The 21,990-nt window shown below is 36.7% G+C and overlaps 1 protein-coding gene across 1 annotated transcript in view; it reads left to right on the top strand.

The window, feature by feature from the left end:
* b4galt1l (DP-Gal:betaGlcNAc beta 1,4- galactosyltransferase, polypeptide 1, like) overlaps positions 1 to 21,990 on the top strand; it is a 94,331-nt gene that overhangs the window by 10,761 nt on the left and 61,580 nt on the right. Inside the window, exon 2 of the mRNA XM_061976542.2 lies at positions 9,835 to 10,070. Coding sequence (XP_061832526.1) covers positions 9,835 to 10,070 — 236 coding nt within the window. The remainder of the gene's footprint in view (positions 1 to 9,834; positions 10,071 to 21,990) is intronic.

The raw sequence follows: 21,990 nt of genomic DNA, 5'->3' as shown, positions 1-21,990 counted from the left end.
CACATGCAGCCTGTCTTTTTTCCATTTTCTCTCTGCTCTTCTACATACGCGCCTGGCAGCCCGAGTGACGTCATTCAACCAGGGTTGAGGCGTGGCTTTAGCGCGGCGGCATTTGAAAGGCGCGATCGTGTCCAGTGTTTGTAAACAGATAGAGTTGAACCCAGAAACCAACTCTTCAGTATTCAGACACACAGATGCTGCAGAATTATCATCACAAAGAGTCAAAAAAATAGAGGAGAACCGAGCAGGAGACGAAGAATTAAACATGCGAGAGCGTTGGGGCGGTGCGCACAATTTAACTGGACACTGCGTGGCAATATCAAACAGGATCGGCATGTGATCAGAGAACACAGCGTCGCAAATGTCCAAATTAAAAACACACAAACCATACGAGAGCACTAAATCGAGTGTATGCCCGCGTTCATGTGTAGAACCACACACAGACTGTACAAAGTTAAATGAGTCGATTATATTCAGGAAGCTCCTGGAAAGCGGCTCATCTGGGCAGCAGGTGTGAATATTAAAATCACCCACAATAAGGACACGATCATATTTGGGCAGGATTTCAGCCAGAAATTCAGAAAAGTCAGTTATAAAGTCTTTGTGGTACTTGGGTGGTCGATAGATGACGGCACACAGGACGACATCAGAAAGACCCAGTTCAAACATGCACAGTTCGAAGCTTGAAAAGGAGGATTGTAGGCGGATCTGACGGCATTTAAAGTCATTTTTAAAAACGACTGCTAATCCTCCTCCTTTTCGACCGGACGGCCGTGGGGAATTAAAGTAGGAACACTCCGAAGGCAGAAGTTCATTAAGAGGGGCGGACTCACCGGCTCTCAGCCATGTCTCCGTCACACAGAGGAAGTCCAGTCCGCGGGAAGTGAAGAAATCCTTCAGGATAAAAGTTTTGTTTGTCAAAGATCTTGCGTTCACAAGACCGAACCTGGCGGGGGCCAGCACGTCCAAGGCCGCAATTAATCCGGGTGGGGCCCGACACACAGCCCGCAGGTGGCGGTGATCCACCCCGCGCCTCCGGGGGCGGGGACAGCAGGAGCGACGACGGCAAGCTTCTTCCTCCAAACCAACGATAGGAACCAGCCAGGAGCCGATCGGATCGAGCGAGCGTGGGTGCAGGAGGAGACCGGATACCGCACCATTCATCCTTCGGGGAGCCACGGGAAGCCGGGCCAGGAGTGCCCTAACTTTCACCAGCTGGCCGCCACGTTTACCGCGGCGCCGGAGACGCTTCCGCCGGGGGAGAGGAGCCAGGGGGCGGGAAAGGAAGGCAGGAATCCGGCCAGGTGAAAAAGCTGACTGGGACGTCGAAAAACCAACGTCGAAGTTGATCATATCAGTGGGAGAGGGGCAAAGATCCAACAGTGTTTGGCGGTCATACACAAGCAGTGAGCTGACAGAGACGAAAATAGACGCAAAAAACACAAAAACGAACAGAGCTGACAGCGAGAGACGGCAGGCCAAAGCACATACTGGCGCCATCTTGCATCGGGCATATAAAAGTAAACATCCAGTGCAAATCTTAATATTCTGCAATAGTATAAGCATTTCTAAAGTAAAAGTATTGCTTATTTTGCTTTAAAATGTGCAAAAATAAAGATAAACATCCAATACAAAAAAGTGCAAAACGAAATATTCTGTAACAGTGTAAACATTTCAACAAAAGTAAAAGTATTGCTTATTTTGCTTAATAACACAACAATGATAGTATGATTAAAGTGAAAGTTAATTGTTGGTTTGTACATAGTATATGTAACTGTTAATGTTGTAAAAGGTATTTGCACAACTAATTAACGTTAGCGTTAAAGAGGAGCGCGTCTTTGTAAACACTGAACAGGCATGCCAAACGCGCCTCTCAGAGCGAAACAGTGTTTTAGTTTATGAATTTACAACGCAGATACAAATGACACATTCATGATTTTGTGTAATGATGACAATGTATACTCACGCGGACGATTGACTAGTTGATGGTGATGGCAAGAACGCTGTCGGGTGTTTTCTTTTCAAATGTTCCTTCATAGCCGTTGTGCTGCTATGATAGGCCATTTCCGCTCGACACAGTGTGCATACAACAACTGTCAAGTGTTTTGCTTTTTTCGCTGTGCTTATCCCACACTTGAAGGGATGTACCAATGCTGAATGTGGCTTCTGGATTTCACTCAAAAGACCAGACCGTAGTTACTTTTTCCTTTTATTTTCCTTTAGTTTGCAACAGTTTTTCCAACCAAGAAACAGCTTCTTTTTTCTTCTTTAGTCTTTTTAGCAGTCTTTAGCAGTGTTAATAGACTTTAGTTTCTTTAGCTGTCATTAGCTGTCTTTAGTAGCCTTTAGTAGCCTTTAGCTTCTTTAGTAGGTGAAAAACCTTTAAGGACAAAACACCACAAGATTAACATGCTGTAAAAAATCAATCAATTATCAATCCCATAATTTACAACTATTAATTAGCTATCAAATTCTTAACCATTAAACAAGTGCAAGAAAATGGACACATATTTTCCCTTTAAGTTAAAACAGATTTTAAATAAATTGTCTCAACATAAATGCACCAAGATACATATAAAATACAATTAAACCCAGAAACACAATAGATAAATGCAACAGAAAACCCAATATGCAAATACATAAATACCTAACCAATTAACCACCTATTTAGATACATATTTAAAATCCATATTCAATATAAATATATTATTAATTTAGCAGTGAAACACTCAATCTTAAACGCTGTCTACTGGTAGAAAAATGCCCCTTTTTCTACGCCCTCACCAACACAGTTAAATCCAACACTTTAAATTGAGCGACTTCACCCTCCTGATGAAGCAAACTGCTCCAACATTTATCAAACTAAGCAAAGAATATCAACACTAAACAACAGTTACATAACACACTGTGTGTATTTAGCCTCCAGACTAAGCACGCTACATGCACACAACCCCCCCTCCCATCTCACCAGCGCAACAGGTGCGCCACACCCACGAAGAGAAATATTAAATCTTACATACTTTTGTCACAACTCTGGGTTATCTGTAATGAACTAAACCTTTTTCCACTCTGCGCTGGCGTCTTTTGTACTCCTTGATTTGACACAGCGGTCTAATTACCGGGCTCGCGCACCAGCAGATGAGACAGGAGCGCGCCGCGTTATACCTGCGCGCGAACGTAAACTGATCGGCTCTGATTTTATAAGCCGACTGGCCGAAATAATGCCGAATTATATACATTTGTTTATTGAAATACTCCCACACTTTTGACGACTTTTGGCGTGCTTTTTTCCCCTCGCTCGCACCGCTCGCATCATCTGCTTTGCGCTCCGCCATGACGGCAGTGTGACGTAAATATGCGACGCGTCGAAGCATAAAAACGACGTCGACATATTTACGTAACCGATGACGTCGACTACGTCGACGCGTCGTTTCAGCCTTAATGTTAATGACTTGTATTTTAACAACTTTTGTGTGTTAACAAGTTTTGTATAGTTTTGTGTGTTAACAAGTTTTGTATGTTAATTACTTTTGTATTTTAACAACTTTTGTGTGTTAACAAGTTTTGCATGTTCACAAGTTTTGTATGTTAATTACTTTTGTATTTTAACAACTTTTGTGTGTTAACAAGTTTTGTATAGTTTTGTGTGTTAACAAGTTTTGTATGTTAATTACTTTTGTATTTTAACAACTTTTGTGTGTTAACAAGTTTTGCATGTTCACAAGTTTTGTATGTTAACGACTTTTGTGTGTTAACGACTTTTGTGTGTTAACAAGTTTTGCGTGTTAACAAGTTTTGTATGTTAATGATTTTTGTATATTAACGACTTTTGTGTGTTAACAAGTTTTGTATGTTAACGACTTTTGTATTTGAACGACTTTTGTGTGTTAACAAGTTTTACATTTTCACAAGTTTTGTATGTTAACAAGTTTTGTCTGTTAACAAGTTTTGCATTTTCACAAGTTTTGTATGTTAACGACTTTTGTATGTTAACAAGTTTTGTCTGTTAACAAGTTTTGCGTGTTAACAAGTTTTGTATGTTAACGACTTTAGTATTTTAACGACTTTTGTGTGTTAACAAGTTTTGCGTGTTAACAAGTTTTGTCTGTTAACGACTTTTGTGTGTTAACAAGTTTTGCGTGCTAACAAGATTTGCATGTTAACAAGTTTTGTATGTTAACGACTTTTGTATTTCAACGACTTTTGTGTGTTAACAAGTTTTGTATGGTAACGGCTTTTGTATTTTAACGACTTTTGTACGTTAAGAAGTTTTGTCTGTTAACGACTTTTGTGTGTTAACGACTTTTGTGTGTTAACAAGTTTTGTCTGTTAACGACTTTTGCCTGTTAACAAGTTTTGCGTGTTAACAAGCTTTGCATGTTACCAAGTTTTGTATGTTAACGACTTTTGTGTGTTAACGACTTTTGTCTGTTAACAAGTTTTGTAATTTAACGACTTTTGTATTTTAACGACTTTTGTCTGTTAACAAGTTTTGTATGTTAACGACTTTTGTATTTTAACGACTTTTGTATTTTAACGAGTTTTGCGTGTTAACAAATTTTGTCTGTTAAAAGTTTTGCGTGTTAACAAGATTTGCATGTTAACAAGTTTTGTATGTTAACGACTTTTGTATTTTAACGACTTTTGTGTGTTAACAAGTTTTGTATGTTAACGACTTTTGTATTTTAACGACTTTTGTATTTTAACGAGTTTTGCGTGTTAACAAATTTTGTCTGTTAAAAGTTTTGCGTGTTAACAAGATTTGCATGTTAACAAGTTTTGTATGTTAACGACTTTTGTATTTGAACGACTTTTGTGTGTTAACAAGTTTTGCATTTTCACAAGTTTTGTATCTTAACGACTTTTGTATGTTAACAAGTTTTGTCTGTTAACGACTTTTGTGTGTTAACAAGTTTTGCGTGTTAACAAGTTTTGTATGTTAACGACTTTAGTATTTTATAGACTTTAGTATTTTATAGACTTTTGTGTGTTAACAGGTTTTGTATGTTAACGACTTTTGTATTTTAACGACTTTTGTCTGTTAACAAGTTTTGTAATTTAACGACTTTTGTATTTTAACGACTTTTGTCTGTTAACAAATTTTGTATGTTAACGACTTTTGTATTTTAACGACTTTTGTATTTTAACGACTTTTGTGTGTTAACAAGTTTTGCGTGTTAACAAGTTTTGTCTGTTAAGTTTTGCGTGTTAACAAGATTTGCATGTTAACAAGTTTTGTATGTTAACGACTTTTGTATTTTAACGACTTTTGTGTGTTAACAAGTTTTGTATAGTTTTGTGTGTTAAGTTTTGTATGTTAATGACTTTTGTATTTTAACAACTTTTGTGTGTTAACAAGTTTTGCATGTTCACAAGTTTTGTATGTTAACGACTTTTGTATGTTAACAAGTTTTGTATGTTAATGACTTGTATATTAACGACTTTTGTATATTAACGACTTTTGTGTGTTAACAAGTTTTGTATGTTAACAACTTTTGTATTTGAACGACTTTTGTGTGTTAACAAGTTTTGCATGTTCACAAGTTTTGTATGTTAACGACTTTTGTATGTTAATGACTTTTGTATATTAACGACTTTTGTGTGTTAACAAGTTTTGTATGTTAACAACTTTTGTATTTGAACGACTTTTGTGTGTTAACAAGTTTTGCATTTTCACAAGTTTTGTATGTTAACGACTTTTGTATGTTAACAAGTTTTGCGTGTTAACAAGTTTTGTATGTTAACGACTTTAGCATGTTAACAAGTTTTGTCTGTTAACGACTTTTGTGTGTTAACAAGTTTTGCATGTTAACAAGTTTTGTATCTTAACGACTTTTGTATTTTAACGACTTTTGTGTGTTAACAAGTTTTGTATGTTAACGACTTTTGTATTTTAACGACTTTTGTCTGTTAACAAGTTTTGTAATTTAACGACTTTTGTATTTTAACGACTTTTGTCTGTTAACAAGTTTTGTATGTTAACGACTTTTGTATTTTAACGACTTTTGTGTGTTAACAAGTTTTGCGTGTTAACAAGTTTTGTCTGTTAAAAGTTTTGCGTGTTAACAAGATTTGCATGTTAACAAGTTTTCTATGTTAACGACTTTTGTATTTGAACGACTTTTGTGTGTTAACAAGTTTTGTATGTTAACAAGTTTTCTATGTTAACGACTTTTGTATTTTAACGACTTTTGTGTGTTAACAAGTTTTGTATGTTAACGACTTTTGTATTTTAACGACTTTTGTATTTTAACGAGTTTTGCGTGTTAACAAGTTTTGTATAGTTTTGTGTGTTAAGTTTTGTATGTTAATGACTTTTGTATTTTAACAACTTTTGTGTGTTAACAAGTTTTGTATGTTAACGACTTTTGTATGTTAACAAGTTTTGTATGTTAATGACTTTTGTATATTAACGACTTTTGTGTGTTAACAAGTTTTGTATGTTAACAACTTTTGTATTTGAACGACTTTTGTGTGTTAACAAGTTTTGCATTTTCACAAGTTTTGTATGTTAACGACTTTTGTATGTTAACAAGTTTTGTATGTTAATGACTTTTGTATATTAACGACTTTTGTATATTAACGACTTTTGTGTGTTAACAAGTTTTGTATGTTAACAACTTTTGTATTTGAACGACTTTTGTGTGTTAACAAGATTTGCATTTTCACAAGTTTTGTATGTTAACGACTTTTGTATGTTAACAAGTTTTGCGTGTTAACAAGTTTTGTATGTTAACGACTTTAGTATGTTAACAAGTTTTGTCTGTTAACGACTTTTGTGTGTTAACAAGTTTTGCATGTTAACAAGTTTTGTATCTTAACGACTTTTGTATTTTAACGACTTTTGTGTGTTAACAAGTTTTGTATGTTAACGACTTTTGTATTTTAACGACTTTTGTCTGTTAACAAGTTTTGTAATTTAACGACTTTTGTATTTTAACGACTTTTGTCAACAAGTTTTGTATGTTAACGACTTTTGTATTTTAACGACTTTTGTGTGTTAACAAGTTTTGTATGTTAACGACTTTTGTATTTTAACGACTTTTGTCTGTTAACAAGTTTTGTATGTTAACGACTTTTGTATTTTAACGACTTTTGCGTGTTAACAAGTTTTGTATAGTTTTGTGTGTTAAGTTTTGTATGTTAATGACTTTTGTATTTTAACAACTTTTGTATGTTAACAAGTTTTGCATGTTCACAAGTTTTGTATGTTAACGACTTTTGTATGTTAACAAGTTTTGTATGTTAACGACTTTTGTATATTAACGACTTTTGTGTGTTAACAAGTTTTGTATGTTAACAACTTTTGTATTTGAACGACTTTTGTCTGTTAACAAGTTTTGTAATTTAACGACTTTTGTATTTTAACGACTTTTGTCTGTTAACAAGTTTTGTATGTTAACGACTTTTGTATTTTAACGACTTTTGTGTGTTAACAAGTTTTGCGTGTTAACAAGTTTTGTCTGTTAAAAGTTTTGCGTGTTAACAAGATTTGCATGTTAACAAGTTTTCTATGTTAATGACTTTTGTATTTTAACGACTTTTGTGTGTTAACAAGTTTTGTATGTTAACAAGTTTTCTATGTTAACGACTTTTGTATTTTAACGACTTTTGTGTGTTAACAAGTTTTGTATGTTAACGACTTTTGTATTTTAACGACTTTTGTATTTTAACGAGTTTTGCGTGTTAACAAGTTTTGTATAGTTTTGTGTGTTAAGTTTTGTATGTTAATGACTTTTGTATTTTAACAACTTTTGTATATTAACGACTTTTGTGTGTTAACAAGTTTTGTATGTTAACAACTTTTGTATTTGAACGACTTTTGTGTGTTAACAAGTTTTGCATTTTCACAAGTTTTGTATGTTAACGACTTTTGTATGTTAACAAGTTTTGTCTGTTAACGACTTTTGTGTGTTAACAAGTTTTGCATGTTAACAAGTTTTGTATCTTAACGACTTTTGTATTTTAACGACTTTTGTGTGTTAACAAGTTTTGTATGTTAACGACTTTTGTGTGTTAACAAGTTTTGTATGTTAACGACTTTTGTATTTTAACGACTTTTGTCTGTTAACAAGTTTTGTAATTGATCGACTTTTGTATTTTAACGACTTTTGTCTGTTAACAAGTTTTGTATGTTAACGACTTTTGTATTTTAACGACTTTTGTGTGTTAACAAGTTTTGCGTGTTAACAAGTTTTGTCTGTTAAAAGTTTTGCGTGTTAACAAGATTTGCATGTTAACAAGTTTTGTATGTTAACGACTTTTGTATTTTAACGACTTTTGTGTGTTAACAAGTTTTGTATGTTAACGACTTTTGTATTTTAACGACTTTTGTATTTTAACGAGTTTTGCGTGTTAACAAGTTTTGCGTGTTAACAAGTTTTGCGTGTTAACCAGTTTTGTGTTAACGACTTTTGTATTTTAACGACTTTTGTACGTTAACAAGTTTTGTATGTTAACGACTTTTGTATTTTAACGACTTTTGTATTTTAACGAGTTTTGCGTGTTAACAAGTTTTGCGTGTTAACAAGTTTTGCGTGTTAACCAGTTTTGTGTTAACGACTTTTGTATTTTAACGACTTTTGTACGTTAACAAGTTTTGTCTAACGACTTTTGCGTGTTACCAAGTTTTGTGTGTTAACAAGTTTTGCATGTTAACAAGTTTTGCATGTTAACAAGTTTTGTATGTTAACGACTTTAGTATGTTAACAAGTTTTGTCTGTTAACGACTTTTGTGTGTTAACAAGTTTTGCATGTTAACAAGTTTTGTATCTTAACGACTTTTGTATTTTAACGACTTTTGTGTGTTAAGTTTTGTATATTAACGACTTGTATTTTAACGACTTTTGTCTGTTAACAAGTTTTGTAATTTAACGACTTTTGTATTTTAACGACTTTTGTCTGTTAACAAGTTTTGCGTGTTAACAAGTTTTGTCTGTTAAAAGTTTTGCGTGTTAACAAGATTTGCATGTTAACAAGTTTTGTATGTTAACGACTTTTGTATTTTAACGACTTTTGTGTGTTAACAAGTTTTGTATGTTAACGACTTTTGTATTTTAACGACTTTTGTATTTTAACGAGTTTTGCTTGTTAACAAGTTTTGCGTGTTAACAAGTTGTGCGTGTTAACCAGTTTTGTCTTAACGACTTTTGTATTTTAACGACTTTTGTACGTTAACAAGCTTTGTCTATTAACGACTTTTGCGTGTTACCAAGTTTTGTGTGTTAACAAGTTTTGCATGTTAACAAGTTTTGCATGTTAACAAGTTTTGCATGTTAACAAGTTTAGTATGTTAACAAGTTAAGTATGTTAACAAGTTTAGTATGTTAACGAGCACGTAGTTCAGCGACTGGGAATGTTTGTGGGGCCGCCATGTTTCCTCAGCTGTGACCTCTCTAGGCCAACTTTACACAGCTGACTTGTTGGCGGGGGACCAGAACTGGGCGACACAGTCCACTCTGAAAAATTCGGATCCTCCCAAGTATTTTATTTTTTTGTGTCGTCCTGCTCTAAAGGGCGAGTGGATGATGAGAACATAACATAAGCAAAACTACTATTGCTTCTAAATGGAATCCTTTGTTTCAATCCCCCGCGACCCCAGAAGGGACAAGCGGTAGAAAATGGATGGATGGAATCCTGTTTCTTTCAGTATTTCCTGAGCTTGTAAATAACAAAATGATTTGGTGATGATCTAATCACAGTAGAAGTGACCAGAGACTGATATTATACTGATCCTGTTTAGCTCGTCCTCCAGTGATAATGTTACTTATTTAGCCCAGTGGTCTACTGTTGGCTGCTAGGATTGGTTTGACTTGTCCCTTTTTGTGTTGCCAGTGGGTCCCCTGCGGGTGGAGTTCAGCAGCCCGGTGAGCCTGGAGCTCATCAAGGAAAACAACGGGCAGCTGGAGCCGGGCGGACGCTACAGACCCAAAGACTGCGAGGCGCTGCAGAAGGTCGCCATCATCATCCCATTTCGCAAGCGAGAAGAGCACCTCAAGTACTGGCTCCACTACCTGCACCCCATCCTGCAGCGCCAGCAACTGGACTACGGAGTCTACATCATCAATCAGGTAGTGCAAGTCAGTCTTGGTCTGGAATCACTCATCAAAAAATGAATCGCTACATTTGTTTGGCCTATGATGGCAGTCACACATAAGAGGTACGTGTAGACTGCAATATGACGGCAGTCACACATAAGAGATACGTGTGGACTGCAATATGACGGCAGTCACACATAAGAGATACGTGTAGACTGCAATATGATGGCAGTCACACATAAGAGATACGTGTAGACTGCAATATGATGGCAGTCACACATAAGAGATACGTGTAGTCTGCAATATGACGGCAGTCACACTTAAGAGATACGTGTAGACTGCAATATGATGGCAGTCACACATAAGAGATACGTGTAGACTGCAATATGTTGGCAGTCACACATAAGAGATACGTGTAGACTGCAATATGATGGCAGTCACACATAAGAGATACGTGTAGACTGCAATATGATGGCAGTCACACATAAGAAATACATGTAGACTGCAATATGATGGCAGTCACACATAAGAGATACGTGTAGACTGCAATATGATGGCAGTCGCACATAAGAGATACGTGTAGACTGCAATATGATGGCATTCACACATAAGAGATACGTGTAGACTGCAATATGATGGCAGTCACACATAAGAGATACGTGTAGACTGCAATATGATGGCAGTCGCACATAAGAGGTACGTGTAGACTGCAATATGATGGCAGTCACACATAAGAGATACGTGTAGACTGCAATATGATGGCAGTCACACATAAGAGATAGGTGTAGACTGCAATATGACTCAAGTAAACAACACCAACATTTTATATGTTCCATTGAAAATATAGAACATTACACGGCGCTCAAAAATCTATCAAAATGTTTTAGTAGGACTTTGGTAAGCTATGAAGCCACACCGCTTGATGGATTGTACTGTGCTTCCACATAGGAGTATTATTATGGTATGTGTATAAGGTAAGACATATTATCTGGCGTTTTGTTTCACAATAGGTAGGCAGGTCTTTATTGTCATTGCACAAGTACAATGATACTTTGTTTCCAGCACAAACCGGTTCAAGACAAACAAACAGTGTACAGGCTTACAGAACAGGGACGCTGATGAGTCGCCACAAGGCGCCCCGTAAAAGATGGGAAAAAGGTAAACGCAGTAGAACTGTAGTTTTTATTGTTAGTATTGAAGTCTAAAAACCTCCATATTGTACTTCACACACTCTTTATTAAGCAGTAGAATTGTAGTATTTTGCCATTCTTCCCCTCCAACATGTTATTACTTTGTGTGTGTGTGTGTGTGTGTGTGTGTGTGTGTGTGTGTGTGTGTGTGTGTGTGTGTGTGTGTGTGTGTGTGTGTGTGTGTGTGTGTTGACACACTCAACATCATGCACCTCGCTGTGTAGTCACCACCACACAGCGGCATTCAGATGAAAGAACGATACCGGTACTTTCCAAAGGCACTTTAGTACCGATTTCAATCAATTAGTACTCCATTAGTACCAGTATACCGTACAACACTACTGCTGACCTATGCAGTAACATATGGAAATTGATTATTAATCTACTTGTTCATTTACTGTTAATATCTGCTTATTTTCTGTTTGAACAGGTTCTATCTACACCTCTGTTCAAATGTATTAATCACTTATTCTTCTGTATTTTTATATTTGACAAGTTTTGTCCGATACTAAAAATGTGGGTACCAATCTAATACCAAGTACACTGCAAATTATTTGCCACTTGCCAAGATTGAAAGTTGTATTTTTTTAAATTGTCCCTCGTTTTAAGAGCTTTTTAGTTGTTTGTAGCTATTGACTTTACATCCTAATCCTAATTGTGCATGCGTAATTATATTCTGTCTATTCCAGTTTGAAAATGTTAAAGTTGAGAAAATAATGAGTCTAAAAAGATATTTTTGTTTTTCCCACATAGAAAATATTGTTTAAAGATTCTGCGACGTATCCAGGATGCTCCATTTAAGATTTACAAATTGAATGTCTGTTTTCAGAATAAAATACTTATTTCCATTAAGGCTGCAGCTAACGATTATTTTTCTATCGATTAATCTATAGATTATTTTTTTCGATTAATCGGTTAATCTATAGATTATTTTTTCGATTAATCTATAGATTATTTTTCCTTTTACCGATTCTTTTTTTTATTTAAAATGAAGATGAAAAAATAAATGTTGGCCAGTTTTTTCAAAAGGAATGACTTTTATTTACAAAAAAAAAGTATGGCCACTCAGTCAACATTGACAACAACATGACAAAATATTCTGTAACAATGTAAACATTTAAAACTTTTAACATTTAACAAAATTAAAAGTAGCTTATTTGCTTTTTAATGTGCAAATATAAAAGTAAACATCCAGTGCAAATCTTAATATTCTGCAATAGTATACGCATTTCTAAAGTAAAAGTATTGCTTATTTTGCTTTAAAATGTGCAAAAATAAAGATAAACATCCAATACAAAAAAGTGCAAAACAAAATATTCTGTAACAGTGTAAACATTTCAACAAAAGAAAAGTATTGCTTATTTTGCTTAATAACACAACAATGATATTATGATTAAAGTGAAAGTTAATTGTTCGTTTGTACATAGTATATGTAACTGTTAATGTTGTAAAAGGTATTTGCACAACTAATTAACGTTAGCGTTAAAGAGGAGCGCGTCTTTGTAAACACTGAACAGGTACGCCAAACGCGCCTCTCAGAGCGAAACAGTGTTTTAGTTTATGAATTTACAACGCAGATACAAATGACACATTCATGATTTTGTGTAATGATGACAACGTATACTCACGCGGACCATTGACTAGTTGATGGTGATGGCAAGAACGCTGTCGGGTGTTTTCTTTTCAAATGTTCGTTCATAGCCGTTGTGCTGCTATGATAGGCCATTTCCGCTCGACACAGTGGGCATACAACAACTGTCAAGTGTTTTGCTTTTTTCGCTGTGCTTATCCCACACTTGAAGGGATGTACCAATGCTGAATGTGGCTTCTGGATTTCACTCAAAAGACCAGACCGTAGTTACTTTTTCATTTTATTTTCCTTTAGTTTGCAACAGTTTTTCCAACCAAGAAACAGCTTCTTTTTTCTTCTTTAGTCTTTTTAGCAGTCTTTAGCAGTGTTAGTAGACTTTAGTTTCTTTAGCTGTCATTAGCTGTCTTTAGTAGCCTTTAGTAGCCTTTAGCTTCTTTAGTAGGTGAAAAACCTTTAAGGACAAAACACCACAAGATTAACATGCTGTAAAAAAATCAATCAATTATCAATCCCATAATTTACAACTATTAATTAGGCTATCAAACTCTTAACCATTAAACAAGTGCAAGAAAATGGACACATATTTTCCCTTTAAGTTAAAACAGATTTTAAATAAATTGTCTCAACATAAATGCACCAAGATACATATAAAATACATTTAAACCCAGAAACACAATAGATAAATGCAGCAGAAAACCCAATATGCAAATACATAAATACCTAACCAATTAACCACGTATTTAGATACATATTTAAAATCCATATTCAATATAAATATATTATTAATTTAGCAGTGAAACACTCAATCTTAAACGCTGTCTATTGGTAGAAAAATGCCCCTTTTTCTATACCCTCACCAGCAGCCAATGATCCAACACAGTTAAATCCAACACTTTAAATTGAGCGACTTCACCCTCCTGATGAAGCAAACTGCTCCAACATTTATCAAACTAAGCAAAGAATATCAACACTAAACAACAGTTGCATCACACACTGTGTGTATTTAGCCTCCAGACTAAGCACGCTACATGCACACAACCCCCCCCCCCCCTCCCCCCAATCTCACCAGCGCAACAGGTGCGCCACACCCACGAAGAGAAATATTAAATCTTACATACTTTTGGCACAACTCTGGGTTTTCTGTAATGAACTAAACCTTTTTCCACTCTGCGCTGGCGTCTTTTGTACTCCTTGATTTGACAAAGCTGCCTAATTACCGGGCTCGCGCACCAGCAGATGAGACGGGAGTGCGCCGCGTTATACCTGCGCGTGAACGTAAACTGATCGGCTCTGATTTTATAAGCCGACTGACTGAAATAATGCCGAATTATATACATTTCCTGGGGTTGCCTTGGTGAATAGGGATGCGGATGTGCTGTAAGATAAAATATAATTTTATTAAGTGGGGTTTGGCTGGTTGCTAAACAGCCACGGTTGCGAGCTCGCGCGTCAGCTGACGAGACAGCTGTTCACCGCTACAACATTATTAGGCCGTTTATTGAAATACTCCCACACTTTTGACGACTTTTGGCGTGCTTTTTTTCCCCTCGCTCGCACCGCTCGCATCATCTGCTTTGCGCTCCGCCATGACGGCAGTGTGACGTAAATATGCGACGCGTCGAAGCATAAAAACCGCGTCGACGTATTTACGTAACCGATGACGTCGACTACGTCGACGAGTCGTTTCAGCCTTAATTTCCATCTTAAAAGTCCTGCTAGTTTCTAAATATACAAATCTTAATTTAGGATGTCTTATCAAGTCAAATTAACTCGCTGCATGGACACATCATTTCACTACTTTTGACTCAACTCTGCTCTTTTGATCTCATATGTTGTCAGTTCTTTTGTCAGTGTAGTTCCAGGATCATACATTGTCAGTGTAGTCACAGGATCATACATTGTCAGTGTAGTTCCAGGATCATACATTGTCAGTGTAGTCACAGGATCATACATTGTCAGTGTAGTCACAGGATCATACATTGTCAGTGTAGTCACAGGATCATACATTGTCAGTGTAGTTCCAGGATCATACATTGTCAGTGTAGTCACAGGATCATACATTGTCAGTGTAGTTCCAGGATCATACATTGTCAGTGTAGTCACAGGATCATACATTGTCAGTGTAGTCACAGGATCATACCTTGTCAGTGTAGTTCCAGGATCATACATTGTCAGTGTAGTTCCAGGATCATACATCGTCAGTGTAGTCACAGGATCATACATTGCCAGTGTAGTCACAGGATCATACATTGTCAGTGTAGTCACAGGATCATACATTGTCAGTGTAGTTCCAGGATCATACATTGTCAGTGTAGTTCCAGGATCATACATTGTCAGTGTAGTCACAGGATCATACATTGTCAGTGTAGTCACAGGATCATACATTGTCGGTGTAGTTCCAGGATCATACATTGTCAGTGTAGTTCCAGGATCATACATTGTCAGTGTAGTCACAGGATCATACATTGTCAGTGTAGTCACAGGATCATACATTGTCGGTGTAGTTCCAGGATCATACATTGTCAGTGTAGTTCCAGGATCATACATTGTCAGTGTAGTCACAGGATCATACATTGTCAGTGTAGTCACAGGATCATACATTGTCAGTGTAGTCACAGGATCATACATTGTCAGTGTAGTCACAGGATCATACATTGTCAGTGTAGTCACAGGATCATACATTGTCAGTGTAGTTCCAGGATCATACATTGTCAGTGTAGTCACAGGATCATACATTGTCAGTGTAGTCACAGGATCATACATTGTCAGTGTAGTCACAGGATCATACATTGTCAGTGTAGTTCCAGGATCATACATTGTCAGTGTAGTCACAGGATCATACATTGTCAGTGTAGTCACAGGATCATACATTGTCAGTGTAGTCACAGGATCATACATTGTCGGTGTAGTTCCAGGATCATACATTGTCAGTGTAGTTCCAGGATCATACATTGTCAGTGTAGTCACAGGATCATACATTGTCGGTGTAGTTCCAGGATCATACATTGTCAGTGTAGTTCCAGGATCATACATTGTCAGTGTAGTCACAGGATCATACATTGTCAGTGTAGTCACAGGATCATACATTGTCGGTGTAGTTCCAGGATCATACATTGTCAGTGTATTTCCAGGATCATACATTGTCAGTGTAGTCACAGGATCATACATTGTCGGTGTAGTTCCAGGATCATACATTGTCAGTGTAGTTCCAGGATCATACATTGTCAGTGTAGTCACAGGATCATACATTGTCGGTGTAGTTCCAGGATCATACATTGTCAGTGTAGTCACAGGATCATACATTGTCAGTGTAGTTCCAGGATCATACATTGTCGGTGTAGTCACAGGATCATACATTGTCAGTGTAGTTCCAGGATCATACATTGTCAGTGTAGTCACAGGATCATACATTGTCAGTGTAGTTCCAGGATCATACATTGTCAGTGTAGTCACAGGATCATACATTGTCAGTGTAGTTCCAGGATCATACATTGCCAGTGTAGTCACAGGATCATACATTGTCAGTGTAGTCACAGGATCATACATTGTCAGTGTAGTTCCAGGATCATACATTGTCAGTGTAGTCACAGGAACATACATTATCAGTGTAGTCACAGGAACATACATTGTCAGTGTAGTTCCAGGATCATACATTGTCAGTGTTGTCACAGGATCATACATTGTCAGTGTCATCACAGGATCATACATAGTCAGTGTAGTCACAGGATCATACATTGTCAGTGTAGTCACAGGATCATACATTGTCAGTGTCGTCACAGGATCGTACATTGTCAGTGTCGTCACAGGATCATACATAGTCAGTGTAGTTCCAGGATCATACATTGTCAGTGTAGTTCCGGGATCATACATTGTCAGTGTAGTCACAGGAACATACATTGTCAGTGTAGTTCCAGGATCATACATTGCCAGTGTAGTCACAGGATCATACATTGCCAGTGTAGTCACAGGATCATACATTGTCAGTGTAGTCACAGGATCATACATAGTCAGTGTAGTTCCAGGATCATACATTGTCAGTGTAGTCACAGGATCATACATTGTCAGTGTAGTCACAGGATCATACATTGTCAGTGTAGTTCCAGGATCATACATTGTCAGTGTAGTCACAGGATCATACATTGTCAATGTAGTTCCAGGATCATACATTGTCAGTGTAGTCACAGGATCATACATTGTCAGTGTAGTTCCAGGATCATACATTGTCAGTGTAGTCACAGGATCATACATTGTCAGTGTAGTCACAGGATCATACATTGTCAGTGTAGTCACAGGATCATACATTGTCAGTGTAGTCACAGGATCATACATTGTCAGTGTAGTTCCAGGATCATACATTGTCAGTGTAGTCACAGGATCATACATTGTCAGTGTAGTTCCAGGATCATACATAGTCAGTGTAGTCACAGGAGCATACATAGTCAGTGTAGTTCCAGGATCATACATTGTCAGTGTAGTCACAGGATCATACATTGTCAGTGTAGTCACAGGATCATACATTGTCAGTGTAGTTCCAGGATCATACATTGTCAGTGTAGTGACAGGATCATACATTGTCAGTGTAGTCACAGGATCATACATTGTCAGTGTAGTTCCAGGATCATACATTGTCAGTGTAGTCACAGGATCATACATAGTCAGTGTAGTTCCAGGATCATACATTGTCAGTGTAGTCACAGGATCATACATTGCCAGTGTAGTCACATGATCATACATTGTCAGTGTAGTTCCAGGATCATACATTGTCAGTGTAGTTCCAGGATCATACATTGGTCATAACTAAAGATCTCCTGTGTCCTAGGACATATTTTCTGACTTTACGACAAAAAGAACAAAACATTGTGTCAAATAAAACATATTGACATAACCATTGTCTTTTCCAAAGGCAGTATAGTACCTTTTCTAATTCATTAGTACCGCAGTACTTTAATAGTACAACCCTGTTCCAAACATTTGACTTTAGTTCATAAAATGAATACATCTGAGAGTTATCCTGGTGAGGACGTATGATCTCAGTGGGCTCTCACTTCTGGGCTAGTTTGTTGGACCAAGACTTTGCCGTTTATTGAGTCAATAAATCATTTAGCATGTTTACATGCGTGGAATATTCACTGTCGCCGGAACTGTGGTCTGAAAAGTGGCGCTTCATGTCAAACTGGAATGCAATGCAAACACTGGAACTCATTAACCATTCCATGGACACTCTGCATATACTGTATATTTACAGTGGTACAGTGGAGGTGACGCACCCCCAGCTAAGTTGAGTCATGTTGACATAAACCTTTGTCACGGTGACTGAGAGCAGCCATTGCTTGCACATTTACTGGTTGTGACTTTGGACAAAACTATTTAGAGGAATGGCTTCTAACATGCGTGCCCCTCGTCTTTGGAACTCATTACAACCTTTGTAACTTAGACTCAATATCCCTCTTCAAATCAAGACTTAAAACACACCTATTCCTGACTGCTTATTCATTGTAAATCTTATCGATCTTTGTTGTTGTTGTTGTTGTTTTTATCCAATTGATTTTATTGTTTTGATTTTGAGTGCCCAGAAAGGCGCCTTATAAGTAAAATGTATTATTATTGTTATTATTTAGTGACTGCTTGGTCAAATGTTTCATGGTTGAACATGACTAACTCTTCGTTTAGTGACTGCTTGGTCAAATGTTTCATGGTTGAACATGACTAACTCTTCGTTTAGTGACTGCTTGATCAAATGTTTCATGGTTGAACATGACTAACTCTTCATTTAGTGACTGCTTGGTCAAATGTTTCATGGTCGAACATGACTAACTCTTCGTTTAGTGACTGCTTGGTCAAATGTTTCATGGTTGAACATGACTAACTCTTCGTTTAGTGACTGTTTGGTCAAATGTTTTAATGGTTGAACATGACTACTCTTCATTTAGTGACTGCTTGGTCAAATGTTTCATGGTTGAACATGACTAACTCTTCATTTAGTGACTGCTTGGTCAAATGTTTTAATGGTTGAACAAGACTACTCTTCATTTAGTGACTGCTCGGTCAAATGTTTCATGGTTGAACATGACTAACTCTTCATTTAGTGACTGCTCGGTCAAATGTTTCATGGTTGAACATGACTAACTCTTCATTTAGTGACTGCTCGGTCAAATGTTTCATGGTTGAACATGACTAACTCTTCATTTAGTGACTGCTTGGTCAAATGTTTCATGGTTGAACATGACTAACTCTTCATTTAGTGACTGCTTGATCAAATGTTTCATGGTTGAACATGACTAACTCTTCATTTAGTGACTGCTTGATCAAATGTTTCATGATTGAACATGACTAACTCTTCATTTAGTGACTGCTTGGTCAAATGTTTTAATGGTTGAACATGACTAACTCTTCATTCAGTGACTGCTTGGGCAAATGTTTTAATGGTTGAACATGACTAACTCTTCATTTAGTGACTGCTCGGTCGAATGTTTCATGGTTGAACATGACTAACTCTTCATTTAGTGACTGCTCGGTCGAATGTTTCATGGTTGAACATGACTAACTCTTCATTTAGTGACTGCTCGGTCGAATGTTTCATGATTGAACATGACTAACTCTTCATTTAGTGACTGCTCGGTCAAATGTTTTAATGGTTGAACATGACTAACTCTTCATTCAGTGACTGCTTGGGCAAATGTTTTAATGGTTGAACATGACTAACTCTTCATTTAGTGACTGCTCGGTCGAATGTTTCATGGTTGAACATGACTAACTCTTCATTTAGTGACTGCTTGGTCAAATGTTTCATGGTTGAACATGACTAACGCTTCATTTAGTGACTGCTTGATCAAATGTTTCATGATTGAACATGACTAACTCTTCATTTAGTGACTGCTTGGTCAAATGTTTTAATGGTTGAACATGACTAACTCTTCATTCAGTGACTGCTTGGGCAAATGTTTTAATGGTTGAACATGACTAACTCTTCATTTAGTGACTGCTCGGTCGAATGTTTCATGGTTGAACATGACTAACTCTTCATTTAGTGACTGCTCGGTCGAATGTTTCATGATTGAACATGACTAACTCTTCATTTAGTGACTGCTCGGTCAAATGTTTTAATGGTTGAACATGACTAACTCTTCATTCAGTGACTGCTTGGGCAAATGTTTTAATGGTTGAACATGACTAACTCTTTATTTAGTGACTGCTCGGTTGAATGTTTCATGGTTGAACATGACTAACTCTTCATTTAGTGACTGCTTGGTCAAATGTTTCATGGTTGAACATAACAAACTCTTCATTTAGTGACTGCTCGGTCAAATGTTTCATGGTTGAACATGACTAACTCTTCGTTTAGTGACTGCTTGGTCAAATGTTTCATGGTTGAACATGACTAACTCTTCATTTAGTGACTGCTTGGTCAAATGTTTTAATGGTTGAACATGACTAACTCTTCATTTAGTGACTGCTCGGTCAAATGTTTCATGGTTGAACATGACTAACTCTTCATTTAGTGACTGCTTTGTCAAATGTTTCATGGTTGAACATGACTAACTCTTCATTTAGTGACTGCTCGGTCAAATGTTTCATGGTTGAACATGACTAACTCTTCATTTAGTGACTGCTTGGTCAAATGTTTTAATGGTTGAACATGACTAACTCTTCGTTTAGTGACTGCTTGGTCAAATGTTTTAATGGTTGAACATGACTAACTCTTCATTTAGTGACTGCTCGGTCAAATGTTTCATGGTTGAACATGACTAACTCTTCGTTTAGTGACTGCTTGGTCAAATGTTTCATGGTTGAACATGACTAACTCATTATTTAGTGACTGCTTGGTCAAATGTTTCATGGTTGAACATGACTAACTCTTCATTTAGTGACTGCTTGGTCAAATGTTTCATGGTTGAACATGACTAACTCTTCTTTTAGTGACTGCTCGGTCAAATGTTTCATGGTTGAACATGACTAACTCTTCATTTAGTGAGTGCTCGGTCAACTGTTTCATGGTTGAACATGACTAACTCTTCATTTAGTGACTGCTCGGTCAAATGTTTTAATGGTTGAACATGACTAACTCTTCATTTAGTGACTGCTTGATCAAATGTTTCATGGTTGAACATGACTAACTCTTCATTTAGTGACTGCTTGGTCAAATGTTTCATGGTTGAACATGACTAACTCTTCATTTAGTGACTGCTTGGTCAAATGTTTTAATGGTTGAACATGACTAACTCTTCATTTAGTGACTGCTTGGTCAAATGTTTTAATGGTTGAACATGACTAACTCTTCATTTAGTGACTGCTTGATCAAATGTTTCATGGTTGAACATGACTAACTCTTCATTTAGTGACTGCTTGGTCAAATGTTTCATGGTTGAACATGACTAACTCTTCATTTAGTGACTGCTCGGTCAAATGTTTCATGGTTGAACATGACTAACTCTTCATTTAGTGACTGCTTGGTCAAATGTTTTAATGGTTGAACATGACTAACTCTTCATTTAGTGACTGCTTGGTCAAATGTTTTAATGGTTGAACATGACTAACTCTTCATTTAGTGACTGCTCGGTCAAATGTTTCATGGTTGAACATGACTGACTCTTCGTTTAGTGACTGCTTGGTCAAATGTTTTAATGGTTGAACATGACTAACTCTTCATTCAGTGACTGCTTGGTCAAATGTTTCATGGTTGAACATGACTAACTCTTCGTTTAGTGACTGCTTGGTCAAATGTTTTAATGGTTGAACATGACTAACTCTTCATTTAGTGACTGCTTGATCAAATGTTTCATGGTTGAACGTGACTAACTCTTCATTTAGTGACTACTTGGTCAAATGTTTCATGGTTGAACATGACTAACTCTTCATTTAGTGACTGCTTGGTCAAATGTTTCATGGTTGAACATGACTAACTCTTCATTTAGTGACTGCTTGATCAAATGTTTCATGGTTGAATATGACTAACTCTTCATTTAGTGACTGCTTGGTCAAATGTTTCATGGTTGAACATGACTAACTCTTCATTCAGTGACTGCTTGGGCAAATGTTTTAATGGTTGAACATGACTAACTCTTTATTTAGTGACTGCTCGGTTGAATGTTTCATGGTTGAACATGACTAACTCTTCATTTAGTGACTGCTTGGTCAAATGTTTCATGGTTGAACATAACAAACTCTTCATTTA

The sequence above is a fragment of the Nerophis lumbriciformis genome, linkage group LG16 (genome assembly GCF_033978685.3).
Source record: "Nerophis lumbriciformis linkage group LG16, RoL_Nlum_v2.1, whole genome shotgun sequence".
Classification (NCBI taxonomy): Eukaryota; Metazoa; Chordata; class Actinopteri; order Syngnathiformes; family Syngnathidae; genus Nerophis; species Nerophis lumbriciformis.
This window is presented reverse-complemented; position numbering and strand designations above follow the sequence as displayed.